At 39.2% G+C, this 18102-nt stretch overlaps 3 protein-coding genes across 3 annotated transcripts in view; 1 reads left to right on the top strand and 2 right to left on the bottom strand.

Moving 5' to 3' along the window:
• Positions 1–983: 983 nt before the first annotated feature.
• LOC104815011 lies at positions 984–4233 on the top strand. The gene is made up of 8 exons (XM_010543291.1): positions 984–1523; positions 1743–1810; positions 1900–2101; positions 2196–2293; positions 2407–2476; positions 2804–2875; positions 2995–3108; positions 4062–4233. The coding sequence occupies exons 1-8, from the start codon at positions 1107–1109 to the stop codon at positions 4113–4115; spliced, it is 1095 nt and encodes a 364-aa protein (XP_010541593.1). The 5' UTR covers positions 984–1106; the 3' UTR covers positions 4116–4233.
• On the bottom strand, positions 4135–14123 carry LOC104815012. The gene is made up of 19 exons (XM_010543292.2): positions 13765–14123; positions 12852–13374; positions 12679–12767; positions 12470–12568; positions 11406–12075; positions 10203–11288; positions 10018–10102; positions 8181–9907; positions 7827–7965; positions 7614–7734; positions 7457–7540; positions 6848–7312; positions 6614–6709; positions 6132–6296; positions 5627–5806; positions 5178–5291; positions 4904–5086; positions 4757–4801; positions 4135–4549 (listed from the first exon to the last, which is right to left on the bottom strand). The coding sequence occupies exons 1-19, from the start codon at positions 13861–13863 to the stop codon at positions 4415–4417; spliced, it is 6105 nt and encodes a 2034-aa protein (XP_010541594.1). The 5' UTR covers positions 13864–14123; the 3' UTR covers positions 4135–4414.
• A 2327-nt stretch (positions 14124–16450) lies between these two features.
• Positions 16451–18102, bottom strand: part of LOC104815010 (flotillin-like protein 2) — a 2919-nt gene continuing 1267 nt past the window's right edge. Inside the window, 4 exon segments of the mRNA XM_010543290.2 lie at positions 16451–16671; positions 16674–17025; positions 17455–17598; positions 17675–18096. Of these exon segments, the coding sequence (XP_010541592.2) occupies positions 16523–16671; positions 16674–17025; positions 17455–17598; positions 17675–18096 (1067 nt within the window). The 3' untranslated portion in view covers positions 16451–16522.

Below are 18102 nucleotides of genomic sequence, written 5' to 3'. Positions count from 1 at the left end.
AATATAATTGAATTTGAATATAAAAAATCGAATAGCTAATATAAATTTTAGAAAATCTAATAAATTTGAAAACAATCGAATTAAAAATGTCAAAATATTACTGATAAATCTCATTCGTTGATTAAACGGTGCGAAGCATTGGATTGTCTCTATATAATCAAATATTGGACGAAAAGGGCTCTTGGGTTAAATATTATTATATTTTTCAATTTGGGAATCGGATTAAGACAAAATTCGGTTTAATTTTGCTGGTCCCTCCTCCTTCCATAGTTTTTGTTTGGTTTGAAAACGCACAAAAAATAGAAGAATCCCACGTTTAAATTGAGCTCTTCTTATATCTTGTCTTAGATAATTTGATTTTAAATAAAAAAAAATGTTAAAAATGTTTTTTTAAAAAAAAAAACACCAACACAGAACTGAGATAAGATCCACCACCATAATTTTTGGGAGATTAAGACAATGCAATAACAGTTAATGCACTCATATATCTTGGCATTGGAATTTCATGGCTTAAACAAAATATTTATATAATCAAATATTTAAACCTATCATCTCTAGAACCATACGCCAATGTATTATATATCCAAAGAAAGGAAGATACAATAGCAAAGTACCAACCATTATTTTATTATTCTTTTCAAAGAACAATAAAAATATGATTATTTTGTAATGGATTATTACTAATAATTTGAATTGGTTAAAAATCTCATAAGATTTATAAAATCGAAAAAGAGTGAAAAAAACGGAATATTCATTTTAATGATTCCATATAAATTTGGGATTAATGGACGTTGTCGTTGTTGTTTTAGAAAGTACTTCTTAAAAAGAAAATCTTCTCGTATATATATATATATATATATATATATATATATATTAATTGATTTTTCTGCATTAAAAAAAAGGAGCGAGTTGGTTATCTTCAGAGCCTGCCGTAGTTATAAAAAGGGATACGCATTTTCCTTCGCCAACTGCTACAGAAGCAGAAGACGTCTTCCAAGAGCCACCTTCCTCTCTCTCTCCCCCCTTCGGAGAGGGAGCCGCATATACACACGCGTATACACGCACACATATACAGAGAGAGAGTTATATATAGTAAGAAGTGGAAAATGGGTTGCGGCGTGAATCTCTTCTACCCAGTTCTCATCGGCCTCTCTGTAGCTCTCATCAGTTACAACATCATCATCTCCGCAAACGGACCTCTCAAGCATGAGCTTCCGGGCAGATCGTCGGTATTCTTAGTTCACCCAGTCATTGAAATGCCTCGACTCGGATCCAGAATCCGCGGCGGCGGAGGTAAGGAGGAGAAGAGGCTGTTCCACACGGCGGTCACGGCTTCGGAGTCGGTGTACAGCGCATGGCAGTGTAGAGTCATGTACTACTGGTTCAAGCGGGCTAAGGATTCCGGCGGGCCATTGTCGGAGATGGGTGGGTTTACCCGGATCTTGCATTCCGGTAAGCCTGACAAGTACATGGATGAGATTCCCACGTTCGTCGCTCAACCTTTACCATCTGGGATGGATCAGGTATTCTTCAGAATCGCTTCTCCGATCATCTGAGCTTATCCGATAGTTGCTTTTGCTGTTCTCGTTCATGGGTCGCTGGGGAATTTTGGAAATTCTCGTTGTTCGCCTCTGTGTCGGTGTTCGAATTCGAGAATGTTAGAATGAGACATTGTGTGATTGATGTTCAGTGGAAATTCTCTTGTAGATTGGTGTGATGTCTCTCTGAATTTTGAATCACAGGGTTATGTGGTGCTGAACAGGCCATGGGCATTTGTACAGTGGATTCAGCAAGCAGAGATCAAAGAAGAGTGAGTAAGAAAATGTGTGGATTTACTGATGAAAATGCTATATTTGGAAGTTCCCTTACATGTTATGTTTGGATTCCTCTGGTGTGTAGTTATGTTCTGATGGCTGAGCCTGATCATATAATTGTCAAACCTATACCAAACCTGGCCAGAGCTGGACATGGAGCTGCATTTCCATTCTTTTATATCGAACCCAAGAAGTACGAGAAGGTCTTGAGGAGGTATTATCCAGAGGAGAGGGGACCAATAACCGACATTGATCCGATAGGAAACTCTCCAGACATTGTGGAGAAGGTTGGTGTTGCAGAACTTGTTACATAGAGCTGACAAACTGGGTTTACGGGTTTGAAGGGTCTCCTTTATAAAGACTGGATGATATGTTTTCCAGGAAGCTCTGAAGAAGATCGCTCCGACGTGGATGAACGTTTCGTTGGCCATGAAGAAGGATCCCGAAACAGACAAAGCTTTTGGATGGGTTCTTGAAATGTAAAAGCCTATCGGTTTAACTTCATATCAGTGGTTTGTATGTTTGTTTTTTTTTACTTTCCACAGATGGAAGAGTTTTGACGTTTTTCCTTTCTTGGTTGGTGTAAATACAGGTATGCTTATGCTGTCTCCTCAGCTTTGCACGGTGTCAGCAACATTCTGCACAAGGACTTCATGATTCAGGTTAGCCCAAATAGAGATTACATGGATGTGATATGGGGCATGTTCTCATCATTTGTACTCCTTGCTTAGCAATTGGCGGTATTGATAGCTTGGTGTAGTTTTCCATTAAGACAGAGTCCCAGGAATTTCAAGTGGCTGGCGTTAGTTCTGACAACATAGTACTATTAGCATGTTTAGCTATTCCATACATTTAGTCTTGTTGGCTGAGGAAATGAACCTATCCATTCGAATTAGTCATCTGCCGCAGCGTTAAAGAGTCGATCCATAGATCTAACTTAAGAGGCTTCTCACTTTTCTTTGGTTGTGTTTTGTGGTCTTTTGAGCCAGCCCCCATGGGACACAGAGGTAGGTGACAATTACATCATACATTACACTTATGGATGTGACTACGACATGAAGGTAAGGGTTAAAGAGCAACCTTTTGATTTTGGAGATTTCGAATGCGTTTTCTCCCTGTTCTTTACTGTGGATTTAGGGTCTGATAAGAGAGTTACTAATCGTTGTCGTGGCGATTGAAGGGTCAACTAATGTACGGAAAAATCGGGGAATGGAGATTTAACAAAAGATCGTATGAGAACTCTCCACCGCCGAGGAACCTTACCCTGCCTCCGCCCGGCGTTCCAGAGAGTGTGGTATGCTTATTCTAACTCTTTCCTCGTGAGAATCTACACTTGTGAACGCAGTCTGGCTTTTGTTGGTTTCTTTTGAAACCTTGAACCGCAACATAGGTTGTGTTCTACTCGGTTTCCTCCCTGAACCGAGTAAGATTGCATAAAACAAAGCCTCCAATAACTTTCTACAACCATCCATACATGCTTTTGTAGAACCAAATCAGTAACTGACACAACAGTTACAAAAAAAAAAACCATACATGCTTATCTATTAAAAAACCCGTAATACAACTGCTTAGGGACACAAACTATTCTAGATTCTGCCTTGAACACTAAGGTCTTGAATGGTAATAATTTTTATTTTGAATTTTTGGTTTTATTCTTTGGTTTTTGGTTTTTAGCTTTTGGTTTTTGGTATTTGTAGTTTTCACAGTTTTTAGAAAATTTGATTGGTAGAAATAATATTTTAGTTTTTGATTTTATATTTAAAATTTATCAAAAAAGTTTTAACATTAAAACAAATATTATATTTATTAATATTAGTAATAACATAAGATGGTAAAAATATTGTGTTATATAGATATAGGTATAATGTAAAATTATTTTTAAAACAATAGATATTTTATCTTTAAAATAATTTATATAATTATTTTGTTAATAAAAATAAAAAATATAATAACAAATCTGTAAAATAGAATCTACAAAATAGTGGTTTTTGGCTTTTATATTAGTTTCTAAAAAAATCGACAACTTCTAAAAAGTGGGAAAATCAAGACCTAAGTTATTTCTTTTCTGCTTCTTCTTCTTTTATTTTTCTAGTTTTCAACTTCATTTGATTCGAGTTCTTGAATAACGCATCCAACAAACTTGCACAATAACATTGCTTAACTCTAGTGTTCCAGGGTGTTGCATGTTTATACACACACAATATATATATGTGTGTGTGTACTCACTGTTAATGTTTGTCTTTGCAGGTGACATTGGTGAAAATGGTGAACGAAGCCACAGCCAACATCCCGAACTGGTAATCATAGAGATCATAGTTGATTCAGTTCATAATGACTTTACTTTTTAGTACATGATATTTGGATACTGTGACAATGAACCCAAAGAGTCGGTCCAATCATAAATTTGAAAAAAATACAATGACGAAAGGACCAGGCAAATTGGTAAGAGCAATAATAGTAGTGGTATAATAAGGTCAGAGCAGTTAGTTCTCTTTGTCCACACAGAACAAGCTTGTCCAAATTAGTGGGAGTTGGTCAACAGATAGATAATGTGTACGTTCATACACCTACCTATACATACACCGATATGCTTCTTGAACTCAGTTCAAGAATTGTCTGCAGTCCTTGGAGTTGCAGAGACAAGTGATCTTCTTACCCTCATCTTCATGGTTGAAATGGTAATCATATGTTATCTCCTCTCCTGGGTATATGCCTCTCTCAGCAAAAAACACAACCTGCAAATCCCAAGAGAACATAGTAAAGCCTCGGTCAGACAACCTCGTCTTCGATCTCTAGAATGATATTGATCTGCATGAGATCCATATCGATCCTCGCAAACCAATGGGTAATATTTACTATTTAAATATATATATATATATATAGCTTGTAAGCAGCAGCTAAGAAGATGTATTATAAACATAAAACCAGCAGTTCAAACTCGCCTTCTTTTCATTTCTGATGGATATGACCTTGGCAACACAATTAGGCTGTTCAAACAAATTACAACAGAAGTTAGCAGAGATATAGATTATGCACAGATCATGCCTTTTGCTCTCTGTAAGTTCATGCGGCTGTTTCAAGATGCTTACCTGGCAGGAATGGTTAACAAAGCGAGCAATTCCGCCTTTCCAAGTCGCATCAATGATATTTTCTTTGTCAATCCTGAAGAAGTAGCACGCGCCTTTATACTGCACCTTTTTCCCTGATTCATACTCCCTTTCTCTTTTGTCTGCCAATCGTGGACCAATAATCTCCCCAATGTATTCAACCACCTATAAAGATAACTTTTACAAGAGTTCATGTCGCTGTTTTGCAAGTTTGTCACACAGTATAAAGAGAGAGAGAGAGCATCTGAACAACAACCATTTCTCCACGGGAAATGAACCGAGATGTGTAGAGTCCAAGACCATGAATGCCAGACTTGTAAACTACAAGATGCCTCCAACCCCTTGCTTCCTTGTACCTGAGATATTCTTTCTGGAAGAAACAGAAGAGAGATAGATATACATCACTGCAATGTTAATTGGACTCCTTGTATATACATGCAACCCAAAGGGAAATAATTGTTGAAGAATCCATGACTATGTTGAGCTCTTCTGTCTTCAAATATTGGCCATTAGAAGATACAGAGAAACACCAGATGCATTCTAACATTCGTCAGTTGATTAGACTCAAAAATGCTATAAATGAAGCCCAAGTAAAGCACAACAATTTGGAGTCGATAGAAGATTTCTAATAGCACAAATTAATTGTCTTTGTGTGTACCAGTCCACAAAGGTCAAATTGATTTTCTACAAAGATTAAGGTCTTACCCGACAATCAGATTCAACAATTGTCAATGGGATCGATGAAAGCTCCTGCAGGCGAGATCTTTTACCATTTATGTGGGTCCATGCATTCACCTGTTCTTGAGGAACAAGGCACCCTCCCTTTTCTCGCAGTTGGCCATTCTGATTATGCCAGAAGCCATCTTGCTTGCGACCCTTGTAGACCTGAAACAAAGCATAAAGATTTACGAACTGTTGCTGATGCTGATCCTAGTGCAATCTTCCGCCATACCCATCTAGTTAAGAACTAAGTAAAGATATAGGCTTGGGGAGGGGAGGTGGTGTGGTGTTTGATAGCTGCCGCTCCAATGGTGTAGAGACGAGTGTTGTAGACTCTTTGCTTTGACGGTTGTGATTAGGATGGATGAAGTGCAGTATCAAATGTTCATAAACAACAGTGCATTGGAATGTTTTCCACTTTTCCTTTTTAAGATGTGTTTGGCTGAAGTTAAACACAAGTAAAGAATTAACAATTAAAAAGTACAGATACCTCAATTCTAGCACAGGTTAATCCCTGTTCTCTTGTGTCATCCATTCTTGAATCTGCCGGGTCACAACCGGAATCATGTTTCACAGTAGATGCATGGTATAAACATCGACCATAGAAGCCCACATTCTCATTGTTATCACCCTCGACCTCGCTTTGCAATAAACCCTGAATAAGCATGACAACAGAGAAACCAGAAAGGACAAGATGAGAGAAATTTAAAGAAAATAAACTTGAGTTGAGAATCAAAAAGAAAGTGAAATGGCTAGGTCCAAATTTCTTCACTTAGATCAGAATAAATTGCTAAATTCTCCAAAAAAAAAAGGTATTGCATTTCTGAGCTTGACAATTAGCTCACAAAACATGACATTGATATAATGACATACTGCTCTGCGAATAGAAGCATATACCAACTAGATTGCGAGAAACTTCAAAAACATAGCACCAAGAGTCTAGATTTTTTAAAACCAAGAAAGTGAAGACACCTTAAGGTGAGCACACCAGGGATGAAATTGAATGGAACAACTCCGGACCCTGCATTTTATGCATGAGCCACCTGGTCGATTACAGAGAGAGCAGACCTGGAAACAGAGATGTTCACATGCCAAGGGGGGAAGAATAGTTAATAATGGCACGTAGGTATTTGTGCCTACAGAACAAAAAAGGAGCCAATAGCTGTAAGATGTGCAATATTGTGTATATAAAGACTCGATACTTACAGTAGATGGTCTAGGACAGGAAACTCCGGAGACATCAAAAGCACTCATGGTGTGGACATTCGGGCACCGTGTCCCCGGCATCCAAAGTCCACAAACCATATGTACCCACTGCTTAACACTTGAATCAGTAAGCCCTTCAATGAGACTATTTAGCATCCTTAAGTGCCTGATATCGCCTTCTATGGAGTCATAACTTTCTGAGTGGTTGAATGCATCCGTTTTCATTAGAGTAGGTGTTGATTGTTCAGCACTATCAGGTCTTAGAACGTCTGCTGAAACACCTTTAATAACTGATCCTCTGGGAATCAAAGCACAGTTATTGCCATCGGTCGAAACTTCACGTAAAGTAACAGGATTCTCTTGCTCTATATCAACATTGCACACCTTCAGAAGACTCTTTATAATTGTTTGGCTCTGCAGTGCTCTGGTCATGGCACCACAACCATAACCACATAGAACACAAACCTAAATGAAAATCGAGAAAGACACACTCCATAGATTATTAAAACTTAAAAAAAACATAAAGAATTGGGTTCAAATATGTGTTAGAATGAACTCTGGAATGTGGAGAATTTCAGGAAGCATGGAATTACAAATTAAAATTCTTACTATGTTTTTAGCGCTTTCCTTGCAAGGTCTGCAAGACCAGTCACTTTTGGGGACTTTTGAAACACCATAGCAAGCCTGATGTACCTGTGCACCATAATTGTCAAAGAAAGAACCACCTTGTACCAAAATAAGATCCTTAGAGAATTTGAAATATTACTTTGATAAGACATTGGGTGCACTCCAACAAACAGTTCATTTCATTACTGTCTGAGTTCCCACAAACAGAGCAGAGTGCACAAGGAACACAACCAGCCAAACTCTCCAAGACGTTGGTGGTACTGTACCATCATTGATGAAGGAAAACAATTAAACAAGGTCAAATCCCTGCTCAAAACTGCCAACAATTGGAGAAACTAAATTGTTTGCTTACATTTCATCATTGGCCTCATGCGAGATAGGCTCTTGCCATCTCCCAATACAAGTGGTCTCAGGATATTTTCCCTCCTTTACTGTTGTAGTACAGTCTGAATCCTTCGCAGGGGTATTGCCTCCAAGAGTTGAATCTTTCTCTAACCATGAGCGATGATAAAAAAAGTTCAGAAAAATACGTAAGGAGGAAGAAATGAAACAATATACAAGTTAGCAAGGGAATGAACTTTGAGACATGCACAGCAACGTCATCAGAAATCAACTCCAGAGTCTTTCTGCTATAACCACATTTATGGCACTAGCAAATTTTCTTCAGTGATTATTAAGATGCATCTATAAAGATTTGCACGTTTACCTATTCCTGTCAACTCATAGAGACTGCGAATCCGAATCCGAGTTTCCTTAAGTTTGGGCCTCAGTTTAACATGTTTCTCCCTTTTGCGAATGTTATAGTCACTCTCGGTTTCATCGCTGTCATCTTCCTCAAGTTTGGATATGTTATCAGCAGATTGCTCATTACACTTTGCGTACAGTCTCTTAGCTTCAACCGCTGAATCATTGTTGTTCATTCCAAACTGTGGTGAATCTTTGGCCTTTCTCTTCTTACTCATGATCCTATGTCCAGAAAATGGATCGACCTTAGAAAGGCTTCCACCAAATTGATTCTTTACAGGCTTTTTCAGAAATCCTGATTCGCCATCTCCAGCGAGGGAACATCTTCTGGTGGTTTTCATAATTCTGCTGAGTGAGAGAAATTTAGTCGGCTTAAAAATGTCTCCAACCACTTTACCTTGAAATAGTTCACCATACTTCCCATGTACAATAGGGCGAGCTTTCCTGCAAAAGGAATTTGCTCGATGGTTAGGAAATTCATTCTCACTGTTCAAATTGGTAGCCTTTTTGGAGGAGCCATGAGCTTTTCCAGGGAAGAAATACATTCTGCAAGAATCAAGACAAGTTCTTTTTAGCATCTTTCCACGAGGGTCTTCACAAACACCATCACTAGGTTCAGATGTGTAGTCATCTTCGATGTCTCTTTTATTATTTATTCCACACAGTTTTCTCTTGAACTGTTTCCTCTTGGTCGAAGAAAAAGTAGGGTTGTCAGATCCTGTGACTGGCCCGGACATATCCGGCTGGTCAACATGAGGCTTTTTGCATGTCAGTTGGGTTACCTCCTTATTTCCAAGTGTGCAGGAGGGGGGCAATTCAATGGCTTCCGAGAATTTTACACTATTTGTATGTAAAGATATCACATTCTTTTGCTTCCCAGTCTCGGAGATTCTCACAGTATGTTTGGAAGGACTCGCCATTTCAGAAGATACAGTGGGGACCTGAGTTCTCCCTTTCTTCCAGATCAAGGAATCTATAAGTTTAAGCTCATCTAAAAGACTACGAGATGGCTGATTCTTCGAAACTATAGAAGGCCCTTCTCTCATGAATTCAACACTTTCTTCGCTTTCAAGAGCGTCTTCCGATGTACAGCATTTTTGGATACCAGATCCCTCATCAACTACAGGATTACTGATGGCTCCAGTATTTCCAAAATCATTGGTAAGCTGAGCCACGTTACTACCTTCAACAGATATTTGTGTAACAGCACATCCTGGAGATCTAAAAGAGATATTAGAATTTGCCTGCTCTTTTGAAGCAGTTGAGATCTGCAGAGATGAATTCGGGTGTTTAGCAGCAGCATCTCTGACCTCGCCCAACTCATGTCTGTCCTCACTCAATTCACCAGCTGACCACCCAACATGCTTCACCTCAGAGATCACTTTCTGCTTCATTGGCACATCCTTCCAGAGAGAAGAATCATAAACAATTCCTGTAGGTGATTTCTGCTCAAGGTTTCCTCTTTGATCAAGTGAAAATGGCTTTTCACTAGGAACAACATGAACTTTTGAAGAAGACACTTGTTGATTTGATAAACCATAGGAAACTCTAGGTCTTGACTCGCCAGTTTCTTCCAGTTGCTTCATATGTGCATGGTAGCTGCAGTTTTCTTGGAAACAAGAGCAAGCTAGTCTCTGGTAGTGCTTTCCATTATTAACAGGTTTCATGGTGATTTCATTTCTCTCATCTCTGGAACATTGAATAGCATAAGCCAAGTAATCAAAATAATAGAGGAAAAAAAAAAGAAGAGCCACAAATAAGAGGACCCGCTTGAATCTAAAAAACAGATTGCAATTTACCGTGATTGTTCTTGTTCATTCAAGAGAGCTTTACTTGAAAGAAGAGCTGGCGAGCAATTGTCCGTCAGTTTTAATGGAGTATCACCTGTCAAAACACATAAGCCACTGCATCTAAAACATTTCTCCAGAGTATTCAAACAAACCATTATGCCGAGCTACAACAAAGAAAGTTTAAATTGATGTACCTCTTTCAGGTACACAACTGATGTTAGTAGCAGCAGACAAATTTGATGGTGGAGGGACTCCAACAGACTTTTGATAGTCATTTAGAAGAGTTCCATGCATTTGATCTATGACCTTAGTTGAGTAATTAAGTGAAGGTTGACCATTCAAACTGGAGGGCATCCGAAAATCATCTAAATGTTGATTCTGTGCAGCAGAAGAGACTTCATGATGTTGCTTGGACAAATCTGATATCTGCCTCTGTGCAAGCAACCTCATTTGGTCATTGAGCATATAAGGGCTACCGATCTCTCTCTCCTGTTTCACTGATGCAGGGAAAAACCTGAGCACATGCGGTGTATTATCTGAAGGAGAGCTCACCGAATCTGGTGGTGGTTGCCCAACGGCCCCAGTCCATGCAGGTAAATATGCAGATATGGCAGACAGGCCAGTGGTGCATGCATTAAGTTCAAAACTAGCTGCTCTACCAGTTTTCTGAGGTATGTTTCTTAAATTAGCAAGTATTGCTCGCGTATCTGGTGGTTGATGCAAACCGTCAGTCCCCGAGTCTACAGCCCAAAACCCAGTAACCCTGCTGCCAGGGGCTACTTGGTGCAAACATAATGATTTTTCATTCTGGTGTCTAGCTTCAGCTACAAAATTTGGCAGTGCATTTAAAACAGAGGGATCACTCCTCCCTCCATCTTCCCTGGCCTTTGATATGACTAGCCCATTACCATCAGACACACTTAGTACTCTCTCTAAACCAATCAAATTCCAAGAGATGTTATATGGACAAGATCGGGTTGCTTCAGATCCACTACATGTCGCTTCAGAGAAATATCCTGTCTTACTGAGACCACTAATAGCACCTTTGGAGCTTCGAGAACCCTCAGGAAACACACTGAAATGTTCCATCGATGGCATACTGGAAGTCATGCCAATATTCTTCAATTTTTCTAGTTGGGACATGACAGGAACACCGCAGGTTCTGGATGCACAATTTTCCGAATCCACTTGCACTGCTTTTTTTCCTTTCATGAAAATCTGTGTACCGGCAGCACAATGGAAATATTTCTCAGACACTTCCTTTTCCCCTCCAGTGGCAACTGCAATGATCCAAATACAATTTTCAGATACTGCTTTGTCACAAAAAATGTGAATTAGAAACTAAAGCATTTACAGTTCTGGTTAAATAAAAACATTCCAGAAAAGTGAATTCACACCAGTATGAACCGTTTGTTCTGAGCAGAATGTATTGGATGGATCAACATTTCTGTCTAAAAGCTTCGAACTAGCAACTGGAAAGGATGAATTTCTTAAAGGTTGGGTCTTCTGATATGGTTGTCCAAGCTTCAGCTCTATGTTTGAGAAGGCAATATCCCTCTCTGCAATCGTAGTATCTTTTGCAGGCAGCCTACTGTTATTGTAGCTTTTACCAGGGACACACAAACTGTGGAGATTGGAATCTGAACTAGGGAAACTTCGGTTATTTAGAACAGAACCACTGTAAGCCCATGCAGATAGATCAACTGCCAGGGCTGGTGAAGACCTTCCACAAGCCACATGTTCGAGTATCTGATTATCAGACATTGAATTAAAATTGCTATGCAAAGTATTATTCAGCGCTCTTGGAAGGGACTGAGTGAACTCACGAATTCTTCTTTCTCTATCAAACAGAGTTTCAGCCAGGTTTGGGCCTGTTTCTAGGAGCTTGGGAGCAAATATCTTCTCTGCAGGATGTGGAGGAGGTTTCATGAAGCTTCCATGTGACCTTATCAGCGTGTCCAAATCAGAGGGATTGGTTTTATTGGAAGTAGATGCACATGATCTGACCATACCAGCTGACAATCCCTGAGGCCAGTCCCACCCCATATCATCTTCAATAATCCTGGTCTAAAGAATCATAAAAACATCACCATCCAGTGTTCTTGTGTCTTCAGAGACATGCCAGTAAAAAAAACTCTCAAACATGTGAACTTAGAAAGATCAAAATACCAATCCAAGTACAGGCCCCTTAGGACATGCATCTGTTATCAAAGTCAAAATATTATTCTTAAAGCCACTTCCTCTATTACCCACATATTCTGAATGGCAAGAAAGAACAGCAAATTTGCTAGGAACAAACCTTTGGGCAAGAGCGACATAATAAAAAATATAAAATGCACGAGGGATAAAAAAGATGCATATAGCAAGAGATGCCCATCAGTTTCTGTTTTCTAGATAAGGACTTCTCCATTAGACCTCCTTAATTGTTATGAAGAATTCCAATAGCGAACGAATGTCTTACCCCAAGCTTTTGAAAATATAGCTTACGCCATTGAGCAATAGTCTGACCACTTTCTAGATGAACAGCAATACCTGGGTTGACTCCAGAAGACCCTGAATGCTGGAAACAATCACATAGTCAAAGGAAAAGCAGCAAAAACAAAGTTATGCATCTCAATAATGTAACTTCTTTAAAACACTGACTTCATATACACGCACTAAAAAAGTTACCTCACAGAAGTCAGACACAGACATAGGCCACGAGTGACACAAACAGAGGATGACAGTATATCCAATATTGCTAAGAAGTAGATGCCCACCTGGTTTCATTAAGAAAAAGAGCTCTCTTAGGAGATTCAGAACATCGACCCAAAAACATCAAACACATTGTACGGACCACTTACTTTTATTCAAACAAAATACAAGGGGCCAATTGGATGATTGTTCAGGTGCTATATCATGAATTACAGCATTAGAATGGCTCGAACACCCAGTACTCTGGTTCCCAGCCCTGAAGCTAGCGTCAGAAACAGACCTTCTACCATGATGCAAACCCGTTACATCATGAGAAATTACAGGTCCCGCATTTGCCCCTTCCATTTCTGTGCGATGGTTCTTTCGAGCATCCATAGGCAATGCATGAGTCCCAGCTACATAATGACTGAGTCCGATGGTATCATAACCAGAACGTTTCCCATAACCACAGGCATCTCTAGGATGGGAAGCCTCGTTATCACCGGACAGAATTTGTGACTGATGCCACGGCAGAACAGCTACAGTGGAATTTCCACGCTCTTCATTGCTTGACACAGACAAACTTGAGCTCCCCGGTCCCCGCAACACAGCCTCTTGGGTCTTTCCATGAAACATAAATTTTGAACCTTGAGCACAATGTGGATAGGTGGAGCGGCCCAAAGTCGTGTCCTCCTAATGCCCACGATAAACAACAAATTTATGCCAAATCATGAAGCTAGAATGGAAAGCAGACAACTCATATTCATGTACAAAAACGGACAAAAGCTCCCCTAGACTGAAGCATAACGAAGGCAAGTATAACCTAAGGTACACTATCTTCAAGCAAAATGGACTCACCATGGAGAAGCAGGTACAAGAGGATTAAACAATAAAGGAGAATATACCCTAAGGCCTAAATCTGTACTAGCCATTTCCGGAATCCATAAAGAACCGAAAAGTACCAAAATAAATGCGCGATTGCATACCTAAATTCCACTTTACACTACAAAATTTGGAAATATAAACCTAAAGAGATACAAGCAAGTACTCGGAAATAAGCCATAAGCAAGCATGATCAGTGACCTGATTTCGCGGCTTCGGTGGCGCCGATGCCGGTGAAGCGGTTGCCACCGTCGCCGGAGGAAATGTAGAGCCGCCGTTCATCACCCATGAGCTTTCCATATCTCGCTCCCCCTAAACCCTACCTCAGCGCCATGAAAACCGCCATGCGAGAAGCTTCGAAACGCTCAGTATCTTACTTGTTCCCCAAGATACAACAGCAAAATCTCCAAGTAATCAGACGCAAACATCAACTTGAAGATCAGCGGAACTGAAGGGATTATCTACGCAAAGTACATACGAAATGGAATCAAAGCCCAGACTGAGAGAGAGAGAGAGAGCAGAGACAAAGGCTGTAAACAAAAGTTGCAGAGAAAGACGAGTGAGAATCGCTTTCACCCAGAGGGAGAAAAACAAGAAAGGAAAATTACAAAGTGACCACTAAACTTTAATTTAGTTACACTTTAATCTAAATCTTTTTATAGACAACGATTGACATTACCCAATGTCTACTTGGTGTTTATTTGATCTAATTTTTTAGAATTTTAAGATTATTTTATTTATGAAGGATAAAAAAATGTGTGCAAAATTAGTAAAGAATACAAATGGGCGTATCTTCCGAGGGAATTTAAGTACTCATCCAATCATCATTGAAATTTGTATCATATGTGATGGTTTTAGAAGAAATATTTCCCTTCAAATTGAGAAAAACAAATTTATGGATTGAGAAATATTTAGAAGAAATTAATATATACCCTTTGTAATTTTTTGTTACTACTCGTCCAATATGTGATGGGTTGAGAAATACTTCTTAAAAGAAATAGAAGATAAAAAAAAATTGTAGTTTACCAAGGTCTATTCAGAAACGAACGAGGGAGTGAAATTTTGTGAAACTCGAGAATTGAAGAAAAGCTTAATCTGAAAAGATTCAAAAGCTGGGGTGTTTTAAATAAATTTCAAAACATTGATGTTCAAACTGTAAATATAAATAAAAATAGAGGCGCTGTAAATGTAATTTAACAAAAATGTAGCTTACCGAGGTCTGGTTGATTGATGCCGCAGACTGAAAAGAAAGCGCGTGGGGATCACGCATAAAGTTTAGACCGTAGGATCAGGCGGAGCAGGTTTGATATGGATCGTCGATTGTTCTTACAGTCTTTAGAGTTGCCAGAAGATTTGATCAGTTTGGGACTGTGTCGCTGTAATGTCAAACAGAGGAACACAAAAGCGATGGGGCCCTCCTTTTGACACGTGTCATGATATGATTGGATTGTTTCCTCACGGGTTGCTCTTCGGTTGATATGTCCTTGGACCGACCCATATGATTAATGGGCCTTAGCAATTTGCTGTTAGGCCCATATGATAATTTATAGGTGCAATTTTATATCATATATAACTCAAACGTGGTAGGTATCATAAAATTTCGGCTTTGATTAGGAGAATTCTATTAAAAACTATCATTCAAAACATTTTATATTAATTTTATAATTTTAAAATTTTTAACTACCAATATAAAATCAAAATTCTTTGCTCAATAAACTTAATTATCTAGACTTTTTAGCTAATTTTTATAAATCCTAGAAACTATTTTCTCTCCCACCTTTCTTTAACACAATGGCATTATCATCCAAACCATCACATTTTAACTTATAGTCTATTGTTAATTATATAATTATTCTTTTTTCGGTTTGAAATTTGCAAAGCAGCCCGTAATATACTCTTTTTCATGTTTTATATATATACATGTACTCTATAAATTCAAAAACAATTTTGTTAGCATATGTGTGAAACTTGTATGCTTCCGGTGTGAGCTTAAAAAGTAGCCTGCACTCAAATAAATGAATGAGGATTAGAGGAATCAAATATTACCAATGGAGGTTGGTCCGAGAGGTAAGCGGCTCGGATTCAAAAACACGAGACCTAGCGTATCCGGCTATTTTTGTTGGAAGACTCATCCACCATCCGGTAGGGGTGGGCGTTTCGGGAAACGGTTCGGGTTCGGAACGGAAAGAAATCGGTTCGGTTCTTTCGATTTTATAAAACTAGGTACCAATCGGTTTTTATATTGTATTCGGTTCGGTTCGGTTTCAGGTTTTATTAAAAAAATGATAGATTTCCTTTAAAAATATTCGGTTTTTCGGAATTTTAAAGTTCGGTTCGGTTTCGGAAAAATTCGGTTCTCTAAAAATGGTATCGTTCGGAAATTAAAAACGGTTTCGGATCGGAAAAAATACCGTTTTTTCGGTTCGGTTCGGTTCGATCCAGTTCCGAAGAACCGAACCGAAATGTCCAGCCCTACCATGCGGGTCGGATCTCAAACTTTTTACTTCCCTTTTTAAACTATCTAAATTGAATAGGGCCTATAAGAATAAATATTTTATGCAGAGATTTTACATATTCAGTTTCTTTTTCTACTTTGGTTCAAATCTTTCCGTATTCATCAGATTTGATTTAATTGTATTCCTACTCCATCGTTTCCACTTAATCCATTTTTTGTTTTTTCAAATCTTTATTCAAAGTCATTTATAGAGGTAACTTTTAGAACATTTATAGAGTTAACTTTAAAGAATTTAATAGCTTAAATTTGTTGATACAAAAAAAAACATGACAAAATGTGAGAATATGTAGAATTTAATATCAAAATATAATTTTATAAAATAAAAAAGGATTAACTTTGGTTAGATATCAAATATTCAAATAAGTAACCATCTAAACCCTAAAGAAAAGTATATTATAAACCCCATAACAGATATAAACTACGTGGCAGAAAAAAAAAAAGGACTCAGCCACGTCTAGGGGAAGAAGACTGTTGTTTCGGCTCAGCACAAGCAAGAGAACCGATCCAAGCCGGAGGCTGCATACCGGTTTGATCGTAAACCGTCTCCAGAACCGGAGGCAACATCTTGTACAGCCCAGCAATGTCCTTCATACCGCGCCATTAACGTTTTCAACGCCCTGATCGCTACCGCTGTTCCAAACGCTGATCTTAGGCTTCAACTCTCTCACAGCTTCAGCGTTTGTCCTGGCGATTTCTTGGTACACGCCGTTGTTAATCATCATGTAATCCCTTAAGGCCGAGTAGTTGCCGCCCAATGCGTCGAGTAGGGTTTTTAGGTAAGCGCCCTGGGCATTGGCCAAGGCCACAAGCCCCTCGGCTTCCTTCTGTTTCGAGTAGAAGGTTGCGTCCGCTGCCGCTTTCTGGGCCTCGGCTTCTTTCTGTCTCTGGTACAGAACTGCCTCTGCTTGTTTCTGCTTCTTGTAGAGTTCCCAGTTCGCTTCTTGTACCTGTTGATTTGGTCATAAGATGTTACTGAGTAACGTTTTGAAAAGCTATTGGTTGATTCATTCATGTTGTATTAACCCTTTTTTTCTGAAAATGGTGAATAAATGTTGATTTGAAAAGACCCAGAAAAAGTTATCAGAAAGATTGTTTCGAATCTATGAAATTTGACAGTACAAAGCAGAATAAGAATCCGAACTTATTGAAAAGGAACTGAGTAACGTAGAAGCTATCAAGATATGGAAACATGCATGCGACCATTTCCAACTTGCTAACTATACTTTTATGCAAATTTCTTGGGTTTAGCTATGTAAAGATTAGAACTTTGTTACGAGTAAAACCAATTTTTGTTTTCCACGCTCCAGAATATCGAAGATGAAAAAGATAAACAAGATAGAAGATTAATGTAATACAGAGCGCGATGAATGTATTACCCGAGTTTCATACTCAACACTGGCTTTGGTGAGGTGTTCTGCCCTAAGCTTCTCAGTCATCTTCAATGCATTCATCTTCTCAACCTGTCTTTGAAGCTCAGCATCCCTCAAAGCCACCGCCATTGCTGCCTCCACCTCGGCAACCTGTGTTACTAACAAAAAGATACGATCAGTCAAGTTAACGATTCACGAGCATCGAAGAAACTTGAAGGTTATTGACCTCAGCCTCCTTCTTCCAGACAGCCTTTTTCTTGGCCAGTTCGGCGTTGGCTTTGGCCACATCAGCCTCCTTCTCGTTCTCAAACACCTTGACCTCGGTCTTCACCTTGATCTCCTCCTTCTTCCCTTCTCCTCCCCTCTGTGTTGAGATGATCCTTGTCTCGGCGTCGATCTTAGCTGCGTTCTGGAGGGTAAGACCTTCACGGGTCTTGGATCCAATCTCTCCCTTCATCTTGGCCTCAGAGACGTCAATCTTGGCCTGGTTGGCCGCCTCCATCTGAGTCTTCTGGCCCAAGTAAGAGAAGTACTCATGGCCACGGACGTCCACAAGCTGCTTGACATTGGCGTTGTAGATCAAGAGACCAAACTGGTTTAGCTCTAGTTGAACCTTCTCGAACACCTCCTTCTTGAACTCCTTCGTCCCTACAC

The sequence above is a fragment of the Tarenaya hassleriana genome, unplaced genomic scaffold (genome assembly GCF_000463585.1).
Source record: "Tarenaya hassleriana unplaced genomic scaffold, ASM46358v1 Cleome22, whole genome shotgun sequence".
Classification (NCBI taxonomy): domain Eukaryota; kingdom Viridiplantae; phylum Streptophyta; class Magnoliopsida; order Brassicales; family Cleomaceae; genus Tarenaya; species Tarenaya hassleriana.
Note: the sequence above shows the minus strand (reverse complement) of the source record. Positions and strands in the feature narration are given on the sequence as shown.

What these genes read in the sequence shown, in the direction of transcription:
- LOC104815011 (XM_010543291.1), top strand. Translation starts at nt 1,107, where the DNA reads ATGGGTTGCGGCGTGAATCTCTTCTACCCAGTTCTCATCGGCCTCTCT. An exon ending in CTCCAGACATTGTGGAGAAG is followed by an intron (nt 2,102 to 2,195) that starts GTTGGTGTTGCA and finishes TATGTTTTCCAG; the next exon opens with GAAGCTCTGAAGAAGATCGC. An exon ending in TTTGGATGGGTTCTTGAAAT is followed by an intron (nt 2,294 to 2,406) that starts GTAAAAGCCTAT and finishes GTGTAAATACAG; the next exon opens with GTATGCTTATGCTGTCTCCT.
- LOC104815012 (XM_010543292.2), bottom strand. Translation starts at nt 13,863, where the DNA reads ATGGAAAGCTCATGGGTGATGAACGGCGGCTCTACATTTCCTCCGGCG. An exon ending in CACCGAAGCCGCGAAATCAG is followed by an intron (nt 13,375 to 13,764) that starts GTCACTGATCAT and finishes CGTGGGCATTAG; the next exon opens with GAGGACACGACTTTGGGCCG. An exon ending in CTGTGTCTGACTTCTGTGAG is followed by an intron (nt 12,569 to 12,678) that starts GTAACTTTTTTA and finishes GATTGTTTCCAG; the next exon opens with CATTCAGGGTCTTCTGGAGT.